This window comes from Schistocerca serialis, chromosome 4 (genome assembly GCF_023864345.2).
Source record: "Schistocerca serialis cubense isolate TAMUIC-IGC-003099 chromosome 4, iqSchSeri2.2, whole genome shotgun sequence".
Taxonomy (NCBI): Eukaryota; Metazoa; Arthropoda; class Insecta; order Orthoptera; family Acrididae; genus Schistocerca; species Schistocerca serialis.
Window position 1 is genome coordinate 959,497,650 of NC_064641.1, and position 22,627 is coordinate 959,520,276.

The following is a 22,627-nucleotide window of genomic DNA, read 5'->3' on the forward strand; positions in this document are numbered from 1 at the left end:
TTATACATCATAAAGCCCCCAAAATCAATTTGTTCTCTGAATTGGCACATGACTGCCAAAACATGAATCACTTGGCACTTAGCCCCTTGTTAATCAAGTCATCCTATCAGGGCATAAAAAAGTGAACTAATCTTCACCCTAGTTTATAATTTTTCTACCCTCTTTAAAATACACTCCTGGAAATGGAAAACAGAACACATTGACACCGGTGTGTCAGACCCACCATACTTGCTCCGGACACTGCGAGAGGGCTGTACAAGCAATGATCACACGCACGGCACAGCGGACACACCAGGAACCGCGGTGTTGGCCGTCGAATGGCGCTAGCTGCGCAGCATTTGTGCACCGCCGCCGTCAGTGTCAGCCAGTTTGCCGTGGCATACGGAGCTCCATCGCAGTCTTTAACACTGGTAGCATGCCGCGACAGCGTGGACGTGAACCGTATGTGCAGTTGACGGACTTTGAGCGAGGGCGTATAGTGGGCATGTGGGAGGCCAGGTGGACGTACCTCCGAATTGCTCAACACGTGGGGCGTGAGGTCTCCACAGTACATCGATGTTGTCACCAGTGGTCGGCGGAAGGTGCACGTGCCCGTCGACCTGGGACCGGACCGCAGCGACGCACGGATGCACGCCAAGACCGTAGGATCCTACGCAGTGTCGTAGGGGACCGCACCGCCACTTCCCAGCAAATTAGGGACACTGTTGCTCCTGGGGTATCGGCGAGGACCATTCGCAACCGTCTCCATGAAGCTGGGCTACGGTCCCGCACACTGTTAGGCCGTCTTCCGCTCACGCCCCAACATCGTGCAGCCCGCCTCCAGTGGTGTCGCGACAGGCGTGAATGGAGGGACGAATGGAGACGTGTCGTCTTCAGCGATGAGAGTCGCTTCTGCCTTGGTGCCAATGATGGTCGTATGCGTGTTTGGCGCCGTGCAGGTGAGCGCCACAATCAGGACTGCATACGACCGAGGCACACAGGGCCAACACCCGGCATCATGGTGTGGGGAGCGATCTCCTACACTGGCCGTACACCACTGGTGATCGTCGAGGGGACACTGAATAGTGCACGGTACATCCAAACCGTCATCGAACCCATCGTTCTACCATTCCTAGACCGGCAAGGGAACTTGCTGTTCCAACAGGACAATGCACGTCCGCATGTATCCCGTGCCACCCAACGTGCTCTAGAAGGTGTAAGTCAACTACCCTGGCCAGCAAGATCTCCGGATCTGTCCCCCATTGAGCATGTTTGGGACTGGATGAAGCGTCGTCTCACGCGGTCTGCACGTCCAGCACGAACGCTGGTCCAACTGAGGCGCCAGGTGGAAATGGCATGGCAAGCCGTTCCACAGGACTACATTGAGCATCTCTACGATCGTCTCCATGGGAGAATAGCAGCCTGCATTGCTGCGAAAGGTGAATATACACTGTACTAGTGCCGACATTGTGCATGCTCTGTTGCCTGTGTCTATGTACCTGTGGTTCTGTCAGTGTGATCATGTGATGTATCTGACCCCAGGAATGTGTCAATAAAGTTTCCCCTTCCTGGGACAATGAATTCACGGTGTTCTTATTTCAATTTCCAGGAGTGTATTTACACTACCCAAGCTGAACCATGGACCTTGCCATTGGTGGGGAGGCTTGCGTGCCTCAGCGTTACAGATGACCGTACCGTAGGTGCAACCACAATGGAGAGGTATCTGTTGAGAGGCCTGACTAACATGTGGTTCCTGAAGAGGGGCAGCAGCCTTTGCAGTAGTTGCAGGGGCAACAGTCTGGACGATTGACTGATCTGGCCTTGTAACACTAATCAAAATGGCCTTGCTGTGCTGGTACTGCGAACGGCTGAAAGCAAAGGGAAACTACAGCCGTAATTTTTCCCGAGGGCATGCAGTTTTACTGTATGATTAAATGATGATGGCGTCATCTTGGGTAAAATATTCCGGAGGTAAAATAGTCTCCCATTCGGATCTCCGGGCAGGGATTACTCAATAGGATGTTGTTATCAGGAGAAAGAAAACTGGTGTTCTACGGATCGGAGTGTCGAACGTCAGATCCCTTAATCGGGCAGGTAGGTTAGAAAATTTAAAAAGGGAAATGGATAGGTTGAAGTTAGATATAGAGGAAATTAGTGAAGTTCGGTGGCAGGAGAAACAACACTTCTGGTCAGGTGAATACAGGGTTATAAATACAAAATTAAATAGGGGTAATGCAGGAGTAGGTTTAATAATGAATAAAAAAAAAATAGGAATGTGAGTAAGCTACTACAAACAGCATAGTGAATGCATTATTGTGGCCAAGATAAACACAAAGCCCACACCTACTACAGAAGTACAAGTTTATATGCCAACTAGCTCTGCAGATGATGAAGAAATTGATGAAATGTATGATGAGATAAAAGAAATTATTTAGGTAGTGAAGGGAGACAAAAATTTAATAGTCATAGGTGATTGGAATTCGATAGTAGAAAAGGGAGAGAAGGAAACATAGTAGGTGAATATGGATTGGAGGTAAGAAATGAAAGAGGAAGCCACCTGGTAGAATTTTGCACAAAGCATAACTTAATCATAGCTAACACTTGGTTCAAGAATCATAAAAGAAGGTTGTATACATGGTAGAAGCCTGGAGATACTAGAAGGTCTCAGATAGATTATATAATGGTAAGACAGAGATTTAGGAACCAGGTTTTAAATTGTAAGACATTTCCAGGGCCAGATGTAGACTCTGACCACAATCAATTGGTTATAAACTGTAGATTAAAACTGAAGAAACTGCAAAAAGGTGGGAAATTGAGAAGATGGGATCTGGATAAACTGAAAGAACCAGAGGTTGTAGAGAGCTTCAGGGAGAGCATTAGTGAACGATTGACAAGAATGGGGGAAAGAAATACAGTAGAAGAAGAATGGGTAGCTTTCAGAGATGATATAGTGAAGGTAGCAGAGGAACAAGTACGTAAAAAGACGAGGGCTAATAGAAATCCTTGGGTAACAGAAGAGATACTGAATTTAATTGATGAAAGGATAAAATACAAAAATGCAGTACATGAAGCATGCAAAAAGGAAAACAAATGCCTCAAAAATGAGATCGACAGGAATTGCAAAATGGCTAAGCAGGGATGGCTAGAGGACAAATGTAAGGATGTAGAGGCACATATCACTAAGGGTAAGATAGATACCGGCTACAGGAAAATTAAAGAGACCTTTGGAGAAAAGAGGACGACTTGCATGAATATCAAGAGCACAGATGGAAACCCAGTACTAAGCAAAGAAGGCAAAGTAGAAAGCAGAAAGGTGGAAGGAGTAAATAGAGGGTCTATACAAGGGTAATGTTCTTGAGGACAAGGAAGAGGATGTAGATGAAGATGAAATGGGAGATATGATACTGCGTGAAGAGTTTGGCAGAGCACTGTAAGACCTGAGTCGAAACAAGGCCCCAGGAGTAGACACCATTCCATTAGAACTACTGATAGCCTCAGGAGAGCCAGCCATGACAAAACTCTACCATCTGGTGAGCAAGATGTGTGAGACAGGTGAAATACCCTCAGACTTCAAGAAGAATATAATAATTCCAATCCCAAAGACAACAGGCGTTGACAGATGTGAAAATACCGAACTATCAGTTTAATATGTCACAGCTGTAAAATACTAACACGAATTCTTTACAGACGAATGGAAAAACTGGTAGAAGCTGACCTCGGGGAAGATCAGTTTGGATTCCATAGAAATGTTGGAACACGCGAGGCAATACTGACTCTGCGACTTATCTTAGGAAATAGAATAAGGAAAGGCAAACCTACGTTTCTAGCATTTGTAGACTTAGAGAAAGTTTTTGAGAATGTTGACTGGAATACTCTCTTTCAAATTCTACAGGTGACAGGAGTCAAATACAGGGAGTGAAAGGCTATTCACAGTTTGTACAGAAATCAGATGGCAGTTATGAGTCGAGGGGAATGAAAGGGAATCAGTGGTTGGGAAGGGAGTGAGACAGGGTTGTAGCCTCTCCCAGATGTTATTCAATCTGTATATTGAACAAGCAGTAAAGGAAATAAAAGAAAAATTCAGAGTAGGTATTAAAATCCATGGAGAAGAAATAAAAACACTGAGGTTCGCTGATAACATTGTAATTCTGTCATCGACAGCAAAGGACTTGGAAGAGCAGTTGAATGGAATGGACAGTGTCTTGAAAGGAGGATATAAGATGAAGATCAACTAAAGCAAAATGAGAATAATGGAATGTAATTGAATTAAGTCTGGTGATGCTGAGGGAATTAGATTAGGAAATGAGGCACTCGGGGAGCAAAATAACTGATGATGGAAGAAGTAGAGAGGATATAAAATGTAGACTGGCAATGGCAAGGATATCGGTTCTGAAGAAGAGGAATTTGTTAACATCGAGCACAGTACAGATTTAAGTGTCAGGAAGTCGTTTCTGAAAGTATTTGTATGGAGTGTAGCCATGTATGGAAGTGAAACATGGACGATAAATAGTTTGGACAAGAAGAGAATAGAAACTTTCAAAATGTGGTGCTACAGAAGAATGCTGAAGATTAGATGGGTACATCACATAACTAATGAGGAGGTTGGTAGGACATGCTCTGAGGCATCAAGGGATCACCAGTTTAGTATTGGAGGGCAGTGTGGAGGGTAAAAACCATAGAGGGAGACCAAGGGATGAATATACTAAGCAGATTCATAAGGCTGTAGGTTGCAGTAGGTACTGGGAGATGAAGAAGCTTGCACAGGATGGAGTAGCATGGAAAACTGCATCAAACCAGTCTCAGGACTGAAGACCACAACAACAAGCTGAAGTTAGGCTTTGTTTGCATGTCGAAAGATTACACACAGTGTCACGTGTGTAAACAATGATAACATCGAAATTTACTACATATACTTCACTTCAAAAATATTATCTAGTCAAGTGAACAGTCTGTACACTTAAATCACTGTGTACAGCTACAGAGCATCACATTAGAGAACATAGATACAAAATGTTTTGATGAAATGTTGTTAAGTGTAAAAACATATACTACCTCTGATGTGCAATCCTCAAAACGGATTGCATATCCCACTTCTTCTCCAAGGTGCGTTCCCATTTCATCCGAGACTCTCTTGGCTACAGACATTGCTGCAACTCGACGAGGCTGCGTGCAGCCAATCATTCCATATTTACTGTAACCATCCTCATGAAGATACTGAGTTAATTGAGTTGTTTTCCCACTGCCAGTTTCACCAATAATTATCACTACATTATTCTCTCGGATTACATTAAGTAGCTGAAAATTAAACAGAAAAATTGCATTAGTGATAAAAATGTAACTTTTAACAATAAAGGAGAAATATAAAGGCAATGGTACATAGGCCATGTAGCCTAATTTATAGAGACAAGGGCACCCAAACTAAAAAAAAAAAATATATATACAAAAATAAACATTCAGTATCAACAATAAGGGATGGAAAAAATGCAGTTCAAAGAAACAGAACTAACTCTTATAAGAGCATAACTAAAGGGATCAAACACTATGAAATACAAACAAGAACTCTGATCAATGGAGAATGACAGACCTAAGAATTTCTGCAATCATGGAATGACTGCAGTATACACAGGGCTGGTTTAAGGCCCAAGTGACACAAGCTGCCACTCAGGGTGCCACACTGGGAGGGACACCAGAGGTGCCACAACTGTAAGATTTCTATACGGGATGTTATCACAATTCGGAGCAGCCTCTTGGGGCACTGGGCTGACAAGGGGACCATATGAAGTTCCCCTCACTGCATTGTTCTAAAAGCACAGTCCACCCAAGAACTTCAATTTCGCTAAGAGACAGTAATCTGAGGGTGCCAGGTCAGGGGAGTAGTGTGGATTAGTCACTACGCCCCATCCAAACGATACAATAAAGTTGTGAGTAAGCCAGGTGGTATGGGGGTCCGGCGTTGTCATGAAGGAGTGGCACACCACGAGTCAACATTCTTCTCGTTTTGTCTTTTATTTTTTCTAAACTTCTGTAGGATCTCTCAGTATGCAGCAGCACTGATGGTGGTCCCTTTGGGCATGAAATCCACCGACAAGAGCCCTCTCCAGTCCCAAAACAAAGACACCGTAATTTTCCTCTCTGAAGGTTGAACTTCAAATTGTTTGGGTAGGATGGAGAATGGATATGGTGCCAATGCAGAGGCAGTCTTTCTGACACCCATGTTTCATCCCCAGTCACAACTGAGTCGAGAAAGAATTTATTCTCAGTTTGAAAACACTTAATAAATTTGTGTGCAGCCAACACGTGATTTTCGCAGTGTTCCGAAGTGAACATTTTTGGTACCCACCTTGTCCTTCTGACATGATTTCATCCAGGAGACTTCATGAAATGTGAGTAAAACTTACTTTAAGGGAGTCAAGAATCACACAGTGATTAATGTGAACTTTTCCTTCAACCCACTGTACAAACTCTTCCGGAACGAAAGACAGTCTCCCACTTGTTTCTTCATTGTAGATGTCGGTACAGCCTTACTTAAATAATCTAACACACTTGGTAACATACCAACAGTTCATTACCTTGGAACCATAGGTTTCCACAAGCTGGCAATGGATACTGGCCACCATTTCGTTGTACAAAATCAGGAAGCGAATGACTGAATGAATCTCACACTTGCTGTCAGTGGAGCAAGAGGAGGATGCACTGGATCAATGTGTTATGTTGCTCTGATGACATTCTGTAATTGACTGAGGTGCTCAACAGCCCTCTATTTAAACTGGAAGACACAACTCTCAACCAGTTTCGAGAAAGTCGAGTTTAAAATTTTAGATGTGCTTATATACTATTTACAGTCACCTGTATTCATAGACTCCATACCTGTGGGATTAATTGCTTAGTCTTAGAAGCGCAAGCTCTCTGGATCAAATCTCGTCGCCTGTATTCTTTCTGTTTCTCTTTGCCCCCTCTTTCCCACCCCATTTTCCATGTAATTCTGACAATGGATATGGGTGATATGCCACAATACTGCGTGATACGGAAGAATCATTTACATCATGTTTGTTTTGAACAGTGACTGAAAAAACAACACACATGCAAAAATTCAGCGTTCATTACATGTGCTATATGTTGCAAAAATTATTATTTTCCAAGTTTCTATGATCAGTACCATATGCAGAGCTCATAGGTTACACATTATACTTCTTACTACGGAGTCATTCCACGTCAAATCATGCAGGTCATGTCACTCATCACCTCAAATTTTCATGAAACTTTGCATGTTTGCTTATACTTATAACATAAGAACTTGCGCACAATCTTTATGCTCTAGGACTAAAACTTTTTTCTGTATCTATTTTAAATGTAGAATATTCTGATAACTGGGCTCTGAAAGACTGTCAGTGCAAAATGGTACTTACCTACATAAATGCCCATAACTCAGGTGATTATGAACCTTTTGATTTGGAATTTTTTTTTTATAAGAGAAGCATATACTTAACAGATACCTAATTATTTAAGCAGTAATGTTACAAAGAACAATACAAAATAAAATTAATGTATGTCACTTTCCAATTTCCAGAAAAATTAAAGACACATTGATAAATGCTTATATCACATTCTTCAACCTGGTGGGAACTTATAATTGGTCTTAAATAACTCCCAAGACAGTACACATTGTAATAAAACAAAATCATTAATGGGTTTTCTACAAATACACACACAAATAAATCTGAAATCACAATACTTTGTCGTGTGGGGAAAAAAAATACTGCTTCAGATTTTCACGGAGCTTTTTCTTCTTGTTACTTCATGCATGGCAATAGCCAATGCAAAATTTCTCCATATACTTCATGTACTTTGAGTGGAAAAAATGGAATTTTTTTGCAAATGTAAATGCTGCAACTGAAGTTTGTCATTTGGATTGCATTGTTTCAGACAATAATAACAATAATAATAATAATAAGAAGAAGAAAAATAACAAACTATCATATTTTCAACACATTATTGTCATATTTTCCCAGATGTCACAGAAGGGATGTATCTTTATTGGGAAAAAAATTAATAACTATTCTTGACTTGTGGGAATATAGAAAATCAACTTTAGCTGTTGTGGTCCAAACAATGATTTTTAAATATGTAAAAAACTTCTGACAGCTGATACCAGATTTATTTTTATCAAAACGCTGATAATATTTTTAAAAAAAGTAAAAAGAAGCAGCACCCTAGGTTCTGATAGATATTGGATGTTCATTAAACATGTATCACACCACTGTTCAGAAGATCATTCAAATCAGATTATGTAAACTGATAACCTGTAGGCAGGCTGCCTCATGAAAGTACAGAGCCGAAAGTTATACATTTAACTGAAACATTTTCATTGCACGGGTTAACTTTATTTAAATTGTCAAATTAGCATCTTTAACCAACAATTATTCTAGCCACACTAATGTTAATTTAAAATGTACATGTTCAGCAATGAAGATCTCTGAAACTATCAATGAAACTTCTTAAGAGAATGTCTGTTTTTAATCCACCGTAACAAATTATATTCTGTTTACTTCATATTTTTTCCATTAAAGTAATACATTCTGCCTAATGATGTTGACTTAGATACACCAACTGCACATAAAATGTTTTCCAAAGGCAAGTAACAAGTCTTACTTCTCAGGCCAAAAGAATGACACTGCTGGTCCAGGTGGGTGGAAAAAATGTAGTTCATCATAGACATTTGTGACGACAGCAAAGTACCACCTGTCATTATATACAACTTGTAGTGCATTGAGAATTTCAGGGTAAATTTTGGAGACACTCATATTTCACCCTTGAACACATGATATTTTAAGGATGAGTGTGTGAGTATGGAAATGCATCTACTGCACCATGGTTTATGTGTGTGCAGGATGGGCGTGTGTTACGAGAAGACTAAAGTTGTGTCAGTCTATCGGTGTTGACAAGTGGTGGCCGCGCATGCCCTGGAAGCCGTATGTCCAGTACAAGGAGTAATCCAGGGCTACTCTTTGGCAGTGAAATAGTAGTGACTGTTGACAACAATCAAAATATGCTTTATCTAGAGTCTCTTATATTCTGTTGTTTGACTTGCTAGGAGCAAGAACTGTTTTGACAAGGGTTATTAAAACCAAAAGAGACTGTGATGATATACGTTAAGTACTAAGCTCTTCCAGATGGGGTTGATTTGTGAGACTTGAAAGCGCATGTGAAACTTGTGTAGTTGTTTTAGTGTGAAGAAGAAAATATAGCGAAGTTGATATGAAAGTATTCTGAGAGTAAGAAATCATTTTAAAAGTAGAAAAGTAGTTCAGTATCATTTCCCTAACCAGCATGAAATCTTTGGAGAAGAAGCATTGTGAAGATCAACGCAGCCATCTGTCATGAGAAGAAGATCGGCTCCACACAATACGTAAATCACCTGTGAGAGATGTGCGAGTCTTGCACCCCAGTGCTACACAGTCTACGGTCATCAGGAAAACGTTTGAAACTGCTACAAAAGAATTTTTTTGAGGACGAGTGCATGTCCATTGTGGGGCATTTTCATTCAATGAAATAATCAGGGAAGGCTTTTCAGAAGAAGTTACTCTTCTAATCTCTAAAGAATCACAAGAAAGTGGTTTGCAATGGTTAAAATTCCTGGTACCAGGTATTTTGTGGGTTGTCGAAAATCTCTTACCGAGGTTCTTGTAAAGGAAATCTACACTGACTTTTTCTAAGAAGTGACAAGAACGTTGTCAATATTAGCTCTGCGGAAATCCTAAATGCCAGATGTAGTTATTATTTGTGTATCATCTGCTAGTTGATGACTAGCTCTTCTCAACATACGTTTTACAGTTCCTCCCAAACCATCACACACAGATTTACTGTGGCTAGTAGCGAAAAAGGAATGCTCAGTTTCAACAGAAATATTGTTTTTGTGCTCACACAAGTTTTTAAAGCTTTTTCTATTCTTACATAGAGCAGCACATCCAGCAGTGAAATAATGCACTTTCTTCACTTGTGGGTAATGCTCCAGCTACTTAACCAGTTCCTTCTGGAAAGCATTTACAAATCCTACATCATGTTCCGTTGAGTGGTACTTAAGATAAGTAAATAAATTAGTGAAAGCAAAGTGAAGCAGAAATTAGAAAATAAATGAAAAACTTGGTTTAGTTTAGAGAGTTACATACTGACAAACAGCGGGCAGAGCAGAAGAGACAATGACCGTGAAGTCAGCAAGTTAAGGTGAAGCCATCGCCCTCCCCACATAAGCGGACGCTGTCGATTCAGCCGTCAGGGCATCGCCCGACCGGCTCACATGTTTCTCAGTTGTCACATGTGAGCAAAGGCCCTCGCCTGCATTCCAAGAGCCAATGACCGACGTTAAGAAGATTCTTTGAGAAGCTTTTCAACGTGACAGAAGGGGCAATGACCATGAAGTCGTTCACCTCCAGTGAACTGAAGTGAATAAATATGCGAGACGCAGTGGACCCGACAAGGAGAGAAGAGTAGCAGTAGTTTTCAGTCAGTTTCGGTGCTGAAGACCGTCATGCAAGAAGAGACTACATCATACACAGACGCACCACGTCCGCCGCTGTAATGAAACAGCAAGCAGCAGCCTCAGCACCAGAAGACAGAAGTTAAAAGGTATTTGAAGACTGATTTTTACATACCCGGGTGACTCGTGAGGACGGGAAGGAGACGGCCTCACATCAGCAGTCACCTGTGAGCTGGGATGAAGATCTGACACCCGAAGACTGGCAAGCGGGAGTCCGTGGTTCGAGTCCGGGACACTGGCCTTCCCCCGCCATGCCGCTCCGCTGGCCGACGCACGACACACGCGGCCGCTTAGAGAAGAGAAACACTGGGACGCCACATCCAAGGTATCACCATCCGATGCGCGACTTTGCTCTCAGTAATTAAACGGGCCACCGCACAAGGCGCGTCTCCAGTCAACTGGGCGAGACGGCGACACGAGACACACACCGCCAGGCGTAATCAGACGCCGCTGCTGCCGCAGCAGAATGCTTCGCAAACAACACGACACAGCTGCCGCTCTCCGAGCCAGAACATCCAGTAAGATACAGTTGTACAAAACTTTCAATAAAAGTTATCTTATGTAAAAATGCTGTTTCATTCTACCTCATCCCCGAGCCAAGGAAGAACCCACCCTGCCCACATGTTGTTAAGAGAGAAAATGTAATTTATTTAGTATTTTCACTCTCATATAATGCTTTAGAAACAAATGCCCTTTGCAGAAATGCTCATCCTGACAATTGACTAGCATCAAAAGAGAAAATCCAGTTACATTTAGTGACAGAATTGTTAGTTATAAAGCAATGGTTCACTATTACCCAATTTACTTTCTTCATTTACCACATTAACACACACGGGATGGATTGTACAGCTGCTTCTGGTCCAGTAATAACTCTGAATTTCATTCTAAATTACAAAACTGTAGTTTTCAGCAAAGTCAATTAACAGAATTGCTTTTTCCGGGGTTCGATTTTCTTTCAATTTTTTCAATGATTTTGACTAATACTTAGATATAAATGAGTGTGGTTTAAGTGCCTGCAATTTTATTACCAACAAGTTGATGTATTCACCAACAGTTGCAGGCTGTTTTACCAGTTCAGCCTGATGATCTCTGTCTATCTACTGGATGAGCTCAATTTCATCATCAGCATCTTTGTAAGCTAATTTCTGTTTTAATTATTCATTAATTTCTGTTTGTTATCACTGAGACAATTATCACAGTGATTAAGCATGCAGTAGTTTTCAGAGTCACATATAAGAAATTTTATAAGTTCTTTGTATGTTTCTTCAATGTGTTCTGCACCCAAAAGCAATTTTACATTTTGGTGGATAAACACAAACACACACACACACACACACACACATATACACACACACACACACACACACACACACACACACACAGTGAATGAGTGCCGGCAGCACCAGCCAAAATACACCACTTCAGTCTTAGCGAACAGAATTTAGAAATACCAATGTTAATGTTTGTATTCTCTCATTTAAAACAAGAGTACAGTTCTCTTAAGTTGCAAAGGATGAGTCTGTTACACATATACACATTCTTCTGAATGCTAACTTCGTCTTTTGATCCTTTTAACATTTGAGTATGTTCATCATTTTGGTAGAAATCAGTGACAATCTTTACTACTTCACGGGCAATAACTTTCCCCCTGTTTGGTTTAGGAACTGATAAAATACCCATTTCTGTTTTCAGCTTCCTTGTTTGTCGAACCACGTACTCACTAACACTGAATTTTGACATTATGTTTTATTTTGATCAAGAGGGTGGAGCTAAAGTTAAAATTTCAATTCCTTAAGCTACTCTTACACTAACCACATTTTCTTTCATTAACAATATCATGGCATCAAAATCGTTGGCTTTCTTAACAATTTCATCATCAAATTTTTCTTCTCTACGGTCAGGATCTTCAATACTGCAATCTAGTGCCTGTCCCACTTTTCTATCCAAATCATGCTTCACTTTTTCTAGCTTCTTTTTGCCATATGATGCCTTGCTGTGATTTGGAATGGAGTGAACTTTTAAGGAAGAGCACCCCAAATCATGTAAAGTTTTATTTGCATCCTCAATACTTTGGCTTTTTAGTACTGATTCATGAGATGTCACCTCCGGATCTTTTGCATCACTTTCATTTCTTTCACTGATGTAAGTTTTCTGTTCACAAATCTTACAACATGTTGTGCACAGTTTTTGGCCTGGTTTTAGCACTTAATGTTTTAGACAAAGACTCGCGTCAAAGATTTTTTAACTATTTGTCTGTGTTTTTTAAAAGGATCACAACAAGTTCTTTGATGACTTTCAAAAACTTTCAAGTAATAGTATTTGTGATGTTTCAAAACAGTATCTGTGATGTCCACACATAGCAGCACTTTCTTGATCTTGTGGAATGCTTATATTGGATAGCAGCAATATGAAATCTCATTGGGCTTCACTCAACTCTTCTATTTTGTGTAGAGTTTTTACTAAGGTACAGGTTGCCAAATGACATGGTGCTTTTAGTAATTTTTCAACAGTGCATCAACTCACATTTTCCATTGCAATTAACTGAGTACTACTTCACTTAAAACATACTATGTACAAGTGGAATGACAGATCTGCGCCACAAACAGGTAAGACCTGCCACACAGAAAGACAATGAGCAACTGAGGCCAAATAGATTAAGTGTTGCATGCCAGTTATTCTCAACAATGAATTTAAGAAATTGTTTCATTCCTTTCATGCCTATAAAGGTTTCAAAAACAAGCTACTGCTGTCTAAGAACTCTTTTTTTTTTTTTTTTTTTTTATCATTGTGAGCAGGTGATTGACTGAACACATAAATAATATATAGTATAGTCTTTAAAAAATTACTGAATTATCCAAGTGAAAGGAAATAAATTTTCTCACTTAACTTGCCTGCCTAGAATGAGTTATACTTAAATATGCTAATTTGCTATTCTTGCATTTGAGGCGGGGAGTGGATGAACTAACTTAAAATGACACTTTTCCATCACAGCAAAAATTATTCTGATTTCAGATATGTGTGTGTCAATTATCAGAGGACCAAATAAAATTTTTATTTTATTAGAAAGCTTACAATCTACAGGATTATTTAGGGCCAAAATGCGATACAAGCATTTTTCCACATCCTCGTAATTTTTCTGAAATTGAAAATTGGCGTACATTAATAATGTTTAAAAATTTTCTTTGGAACTTTACTGCTTCAATAACTGGATATCTGTTAACTACATGCCTTGCTCAACTTCTGAAAAAATAAAGGAAAAAAAAAAAATCCAAAGCTTCATAAACACTTGGCATCTGAGTTATGGGCACTTATGTAGATAAGTATCATTTTGAATATAATAGGGAAACATTCCACGCAGGAAAAATATATTTAAAAACAAAGATGATGTGACTTACCATACGAAAGCGCTGGCAGGTCGATAGAAACACAAACAAACACATACATACACACAAAATTCTAGCTTTCGCAACCAATGGTTGCTTCGTCAGGAAAGAGGGAAGGAGAGGGAAAGACGAAAGGATGTGAATTTTAAGGGAGAGGGTAAGGAGTCATTCCAATCCCGGGAGCGGAAATAAGGACAGGTATACACTCGCACACACACACATATCCATCCGCACATACACAGACACAAGCAGACTGTGTCTGTGTATGTGCGGATGGATATGTGTGTGTGTGCGCGAGTGTATACCTGTCCTTATTTCCCCCTAAGGTAAGTCTTTCCGCTCCCGGGATTGGAATGACTCCTTACCCTCTCCCTTAAAACCCACATCCTTTCGTCTTTCCCTCTCCTTCCCTCTTTCCTGACAAAGCAACCATTGGTTGTGAAAGCTAGAATTTTGTGTGTATGTATGTGTTTGTTTGTGTTTCTATCGACCTGCCAGCGCTTTTGCATGGTAAGTCACATCATCTTTGTTTTTAAGTATCATTTTGCATTGACATTCTTGCAGAGCCCAGTTATCAGAATATCACTACATTTAAAGTTCAATATAAAATATAGTTGTAGTCTGAGACCCCTATGTTATAAGCAAATATGCTAAGTTTTGTGAAAATCTGAGATTGAGGATTACAAATGCTTGAATTATTGGGTGTTTTGATGTATAATGACCCTAATGTAGATACAATAATATAAATAAAATGATTATACTGATTTGACTGTAAGTTATTTTGCATCCTTTTTTCCCCCCCCCCCCCCCAACCCCCTGCAAAAATCTTTTTTTCTCCTTTTCTCAGGGCAAAGGACACAAAGATAATAAATGAATCATTGAATATCGAATAATTTGCAGTCATAATAAATCTGATGTTAGAATTAAGTAAAGTATCAGCAGTGAGATTCGATACAGAGACCTCGCACTTGTTCTCTTGTCTGCCAACTCCTTGAATACTAAAGATTGGGCAAAATATTGGCTTGGAGCATAAGTTCATAATGTTTTTTTTCCATTAGTTTAAAAAAACATAACAGTCATCAATAATAATTTCTCCTTCATGGCTGTGTGCTCCGCCATATTGGCGGGTGACCTTGAACGAGCTTCGTTCGGCCGCTGCTAGAGCTCGGCGGATCGCCCTCTAGTTTTAACTAAGGGCGATCCGCAAAATTGCTCTGCTTCTGGCGCCGCCATTGCGGTTTGAGAGCGCTCTACTTCCTGCCGCGCCCAGCTTATCAGTGATGTACATCCGCTGTGCAGGCAGCAGCACGCTCATTTCACTCGAGGCAGCCGCACGAAGCACACAGCCATGCCGTTTAACTACTGAAGTTGTTACTGGTAATGGTTGGTCAACTGTTGCCCTAGTACGTGGTAGTGATAAGCCTTTAGAAGGATTGGAGGCATGGGTAACTTTTTGATTCCGTGACTGGAGAAATCGTGTAGCTTTGAGGCAAAGAACTCGTCGAGCCACGTTCAGAGTGCATTTTCATCTGGAACGATAGTTCCTTGAAGGCTGTTTGGTACAGAGAGGGAAAGGTGAAAATGTGATGAAGCAAGACCAGGTGACTGAGGTAGATGCGGAAAGACTTTCCAATCTAACTCCTGTGCAGTGTTTGCTGTCAGCCTAGCAGAAGCCAGGCAGATGTTATTGTGGAGTGACATCACTTCACACAGTCTTCCTGGTCTTCATCCTTGGATTGCATCTGCAAGACGTCTCAGTTGTTGACAATAAATGTCAGCAGTGAATGTTACACCTTAGAGAAGCAACTCATAATATACCACAGCGTCACTCTTCCGTCAGATATATAACATTATATTTTCCGGATGCACACAGTCTTTGTATGGGGTGTTGCTGCTCTGTTTGGGCTCGACCATTCCTTCCTTTTCCTTATATTAGCATAAATACGACATTTCTCGTCACCAGTAATGATCAGGATAGGAATGGTTGGTGTTTTTCATAAACCAATTAATGACGAGCAAGCAGAGATGCACATATGGTCACCTGATGATTTTTGTGATTTTGGCTTAGGGCATGCAGCATTCCATATGTCAATTTCTGTAGCCCACCACATGCAAATGTTGCACAATGGTGGAATGATCACAGTTCGACACATTTATCAGTTGTCGAATACAGTGATGTGGATCATTGTGGATTAATGCATTTAAACAATTTTCATCTAACCCTGAAGATTTCCCCGAACGTGTAAAGTCACTAATGTCAAAACGATCTTCCTCGAAATGAGAAAACCGTATTCTAGTCGTGCTCTGTCAAATGGCATTATCCCCACACACAGCTCTGCACCTCTATTGAACTCAAACAGAAGATTGTCAGAAATGTTCCAATTTCTCCACTTGGCATTCCATTTTCTGGCATTCACAGCTCCACTCAGTATCTACAAAAGACTATACGTAAATTTAAATGGCAATAGTGACCTATGAGGGTAATTCCAAAAGTAAGGTCTCCTATTTTTTTATAAGTACATAGTCACATTTATTTCTACAATGGTTTACGTCAGTTTACAGCTTGAACATTTAGCTATTTTTCGACATAATCACCATTTCTGTCGATGCATTTTTGTAGACACTGTGGCAGTTTTTGTAGGCCCTTGTCATACCAGCTCGCCGCCATGCTTTTCAGAAAGTTATGAACCTCTTCTTTCACCTCGTCATTGGAGCTGAATCGCTTTCCGGCCGAATGTTCCTTTAACCTAGGAACAGGTGATCGTCACTGGGAGCCAAATGAGGACTATAGGGTGGGTGGGTGATTGTGTTCCACTGAAACTGTTGCAGGAGAGCAACGGTTTGCAGAGTTATGTGTGGGCGAGCGTTGTCGTGGAGAATGTGTACGCCCTTTCTGAAGAGAATGGTGGTGAGCTGGTATGCCATGGGCATACAAAAACAGCCACAGCATCTACAAAAATGCATCAACAGAAATGGTGATTATATCGAAAAATAGCTAAATGTTCAAGCTGTAAACTGATGTAAACCATTGTAGAAATAAACAGGTCTATGTACTTATAAAAAAATAGGAGACCTTACTTTTGGGATTACCCTCGTACAAATAAAAAATGACAAGCGATAAATAAACCCGTAGCAACCAGAGTGTCAAGTGTTCTCGAAAATGACTGAGATGGCATCTTCCTCTTCATCCATGTTGCAGTCCTAGTTCTGCTCCATACAGCTGTAAATATGAATGACATTGGTAAAGAGAAGTTCTTACAGTCTCCTCTTGAGAGAGCCACTGGGAGCACCCAAGTGCAATTTTTGTATACAGTGCACATCACAATTACTGACACAGATGAAAGTGTATGAGGGAAAAAGGCGGAAGTGCCAAACGGGGAGGGGTTGGGTGCCAAATGATAAATTGCTTGTGTGGAAAAACGTTTTTGAACCAGCCCTGAGTATATACAGGGTGGGCAAAGTATAACTGGCCTATTCAATATTTATAAGACCCCACACGTTACTGACCCTTGTTAACCAATTGCCCATCACAGATAATGCAGAAAACTAGGATTTTGATACACTAATCAGCTGCTGTCACAAGTCTGCGGATGTGCATCTAACGCATGCGCTGTTAAAAGTGCTTCACTGTGTCATGACGTTTGAGTGAGTGAGATGAGCAGATATATTTAGTTACCAGTTGAATGCAACAGAAAATGATGCTCACAATATAAGTGTGTGTTCATTGTCAAGTGCTATGCAAAGGACTAATATGCAACTCTCTACTTTTACAAGTGCCTGTCTACTGCATAATGACCCCCCCCCCCCCCTTCTTTGTCTTTTCTCGTGTCCCTGAAGGGGCGACATTTTGTGCCAGTTTTGGTAATGTTAGTGGTAGTTAGTAGCTGGATGTCCCTTCTTGATGCATCACTTCCCTACGGGACAGGATCTGTAAATCCGAAATGTCTGCATCTAATGTTAATCTCACATTCAAGTCTGAGAACATATACGTGTACCAGTCTGGTATTTACCTAGTTGGATGCAAGAAAATTACTGAAAACCACAAACCCTACAGGAACACAATGGCTTTAACTCTGTCTTGATTTGCATTATTTGGAAATACAGAAATTATCCAGAGTAGAGGTTACCTGTAATTGTTATTGCTGTTGCATACACTCTTCCAATCAAAAAAGAGATATCTATGCAGATACTGTATATGACTGGAGTAATAAAAATGGATTAACTGGAACTACAGTGAAGAAATAAAAGCTGTATGTTTCCAAATTGTTTACAAAACAATCTTATCCCGTTCAAAATATTCTCCATTACAACTAATACATTTGTCCCACCGGTGCTTCCACTGTTCAAAACCTTTCCTGTAGTCATCTTTAGAAATGGCTGACAGCTCATCCATCTTTTTTTCTTGACTTCTTCAATAATATTGTCAAATCAGTGTTCTTTCATGTGCAAAAATAAGAAAAAGTTGCATGGAGCCAGTTTACTTGAGTAAGGTGCTTGGGGCAAGGTAACCATGCCATTTTTAGCCAAAAACTGTCTTACAGAGCTGGCTGTGTATGCAGGTGTGTTGTTGTGGTGCAAGAACCAGTCTCCTGTCTGCCACAAATCAGGTCTTTTCTGGCGAACACTGTTGCCCAATCTTCTTGAAACTTACAAAGAAAAGGTTTGATGGATGGTCTGACCTGGGGGAACAAACTCTGAATGAACTACACTCTTGGCATCAAAAAAGCAAATCAGCAGTGTTTTGATGTTTAATTTGACTTGAGGGCATTTTTATGGACACAGTGATGATGATGTCTTCCATTGGCTTGACTTTTGCTTAGTTTCTGGGTCATAAACATAGTACCACGACTCGAAACCAGTAATGGCCTTTGACAGAAAATCTGGATCAGTTTCAAACTGTTGTTTCAAAGCACGACATGTTCCAACTCCACTTTGTCTTGATTGTCAGTTAGAACTCGAGGGACAAACTTGGCAACAACCCTTTTCATTCCTAAATCTTCCATTAAAACTCACTGAACTGAGCCCCAATATAAACCACTAACTTCTGACAATTGATCAATTGTCTGTCGACAGTCTGTGAGCAACAGCTCTCAAATTTTCATTGATTCAGGCAGTTGATGGTCATCCAGAACAAGAACAAGAACAGGACATGTCGCCATTTTTATATCAAGTAAACCACCTGTACACTTTGAGTTCTACCATAGTGTCATCTTGGTAAGCTGTTTTCGACATTAAAACAGTTTCAGCAGCATTTTTACTGAGTAGGAAGCAAAATTTCACAGCTGCACATTGTTCACTAAGCTTGCCATAATAAAAAACGGAACAAGAACAAAACAGCACTATCAAAAACAATCACTGCAGTTGAACACAACAAGCCAGGTTGACAACACAGGTGGCACTGAACTGGCACTGAGTTGTGCTATACATACCTAGTGACAGAAATGTGTACTACACAAGCTCCACCCACGGCAATGTTATCCCCCCCCCGGGTACCCCCTTGCATATCAGTGTGCAACCTGGAAGGCTGGGGTAATAAGTCTAGCAATGAGCAACAACCTGGTTCGGATCACTCGGCATATTGTGTTTACACGCAAAATCCTGTGATCCATTGAGACTCTGTACCACACAGGCTACACCACGAGACATGGGCTGGGCAGGCTAATAGTGGTAGCGTGCACGGCTCTGCCCGGTATTAATGTTATACTATGTAATGTACCAAAAAGACCACTCATCATTTGGCTAAAAATCATTTCAAAGAGTCAGGTTCAAGGCAACTACTGGAGGATAGTAGGGGATGGAGGAAGATACTGTAGTGGTAGATCAGAGACGTGCGGGGACAAGATAGTGGGCTGCTAGGTGCAGATTAAGTGAACACAGATATGTTGCAGGCTGTGTTCCTAGCTTCTCTTTGTGTTGTTTTTACTGTTGTTATTTGGTGCAGCTCTCCATGCCACTCTATCCTGTGCAAGCCTCTTGATCTCTGTGTAACTACTGCAACCTATGCTCTTGTGAATCTGTTCAGAGTATTCATCTCTTGGTCTCCCTTTATGATTCTTATCTCCCCCCCCCCCCCCCCCCCCCGCCCCCCTACTAAACTGGCGATTCCTTGATGCCTCAGAATGTGTCCTACCAATCGATCCCTTCTTCTAGTCAGGCTGCGCCACAAATTTCTCTTCTCTCCAATTCTATTCAGTACCTCCTCGTAAGTTACGTGATCCACCCATCAATAATTTCAGAAAAGACTTAAATCTATACTCAATTTTAACAAATTTATCTTCTTCAGAAATGCTTTTCTCGCCATTCCCAGTCTACATTTTATATCCTCTCTACTTCAACCACCATCAGTTATTTAAAATTCATCTACTACTTTAAGTGTCTCATTTCTTACTCTAATTCCCTCGGCATAACCTGATTTCATTAGACTACATTATATTATCCTTGTTTTGCTTTTTTTGGTGTTCATCTTATATCCCCCTTTCAAGACACTGTGCACTCTGTTCAACAGTTCTTCCAAATCCTTTGCTGTCTCTGACAAAATTACAATGTCATTGGCAAACCTCAAAGTTTTTATTTCTTCTTCCTGGTCCTTAATTCCTGCTCCACATTTTTCTTTTGTTTCCTTCATTGCTTGCTCAATATACAGATTGAATAACATTGGGGATAGGCTAAAACCCTGTCTCACTCCCTTTTCAACCATTGCTTCCCTTCTGTTCTCATCAACTCTTATAACTGCTATCTCTCAGTTTACAAATGCTATAAATGTAGGTTTGCCTTTCCTTAACCTGTCTTGCGAAGGAAGTCATAGGGGTCAGTATTGCTTCGCACGTTCCTACATTTCTCGAGAATCCAAACTGATTTTTCCTGAGGTCGTCTTCTATCAATTTTTCCATTCTTCTGTAATGAATTCATGTCAGTATTTTGCAACCATGATTTATTAAACTGATGTTTGGTAATTCTCACACCTGTCAGCGCCTGTTTTCTTTGGAATTGGAATTATTACATTCTTCTTTAAGACTGGGGATATTTTGTCTATCCCATACATCTTGCACACCAAATGGAACAGTTTTGTCATGGTTGGCTCTCCTAAGGATGTTAGCAGTTCTAACAGGATGTTCTCTACTCTTGGGGCCTTGGTTTTACTCGGGTCTTTCAGTGCTCTGTCAAATTCTTCACGCAGTTTCATATCTCCCACCTCATCTCCACGTATGCCCCCTTTCATTTCCATAATATTGCCTCTAGTACATCTCCCTTGTATAGACCCTTTGCATGCTCCTTCCACCTTTCTGCTTTCCCTTCCTCGCTTAGGACTGGTTTTCCATCTGAGCTCTTGATATTTATAAAGGTGGTTCTTCTCTGTTAAAGATTATTTCTACAACAACAACAACAACAACAACAACAACAACGAAGACAACAACAACAAGTTGTCAAGATTATTGAATTACAGATAACCGATTGGTACAAAATATAATTAAGCAAATTTAAATGTGAAAGAGATATAACGGCATCTAATACAGTGTACCTCTTGTCGCACTGCAAAAACAGGTAAGTATCGTCTCTGCTGGAGTATAGATTTTTTCTTCGCAAATTCGCTTGTTGCCTGAGTAGCATTTTGCATGTGTTCTGCAAACTTTTGATCAGTTTTATAATCCGTTTCATCATTTTCATTTTGTCGTATGTCCTGTAACACAAACATAAAACACAAGAATAAAATAAAACAATCTTTTGTAGCTGCCAGTATGTCAAAATGGTAGCAAAACACTAAGCAGTTGCAAGCAATTTAAAACAGATTTAAAGTGATATTGTTAAGGTGTTGACAGAAGGTCAGTAGTACGGTAAACTTCAATCTTCAATCTAAAAGTCATCTTGTGCACATATACATATTTTAACATTTCGCGTCATGATAATGTTTCTAAAGGGCACCTAGATTTGAACATCCTTATATTTCTTCAGATTCTTATTCAGATGTCACACGTATCTTGTTCTTCATCTCTGTTCCTGTAACTGATAAGATTTTGAGCACTGTAATGTCTCGGAGGCTGAACATATAATCTACTTTCCTAAAAAAGACCATGCTTTGTACTCCATCAGACAGTGCATACTGCACATTACAAAGAGAAATATTTCAAGAAAACTAAATGATCTTGGTATAGATTCAAGGGAAATGGAAACAAGCTTATGATACATGCTTTTTATCAGTAATGTTTGAAATGATGGGTTATTCTAGAATAAGAGAAGAATAGAGCAACTCTAAAATGATAAAGTGCTTATGACATATTGACTGAAATCTGCATGTGAAGTTCTTATTCTGCAATGATTCTCAGCTATGTAGCAGCAGCTGCTAAGCTGCAGTCGCACCTTCCATCATTTTGATTCCCTTCAAATACAGTAGTTGTCCAAAACAACTGCATGTATGCAACAGTGGCAACTTTTGTTTTTACGTGGAACTACTCTTGCCAATGAGAGTTCCATACTTCTGTCCTTCTGTCGATGTCTTCCTTTCTGAAGTTTATTTTCTACTGATGCCACTCTGGTCATCATTCTGATGTACATGTTCTTCCATGTTTCTTTGTTATCTGGCACATCCTCCTCAAATTTTAGTCTCTGTATTTTCATAAATTGTAGTCTCTTAACTTGTGACTCAGACACTGGCAATGTTTCAATACATCACAAAAGGCTTTACGATAACTTCATGAATTTTTACCTTTAACATAAATGTTGCCAGTCTACTGGT

The 22,627-nt window shown here is 40.3% G+C and overlaps 1 protein-coding gene across 2 annotated transcripts in view; it reads right to left on the reverse strand.

The window, feature by feature from the left end:
• LOC126473610 (pre-mRNA-splicing factor ATP-dependent RNA helicase PRP16-like) overlaps window positions 1-22,627 on the reverse strand; it is a 186,931-nt gene that overhangs the window by 117,228 nt on the left and 47,076 nt on the right. For both annotated transcript variants that reach the window (XM_050100779.1, XM_050100780.1), the window contains exons 9-10: window positions 21,416-21,574; window positions 5,032-5,274 (exon numbers count right to left, since the gene is read on the reverse strand). In XM_050100779.1, the coding sequence (XP_049956736.1) occupies window positions 5,032-5,274; window positions 21,416-21,574 (402 nt within the window). The remainder of the gene's footprint in view (window positions 1-5,031; window positions 5,275-21,415; window positions 21,575-22,627) is intronic.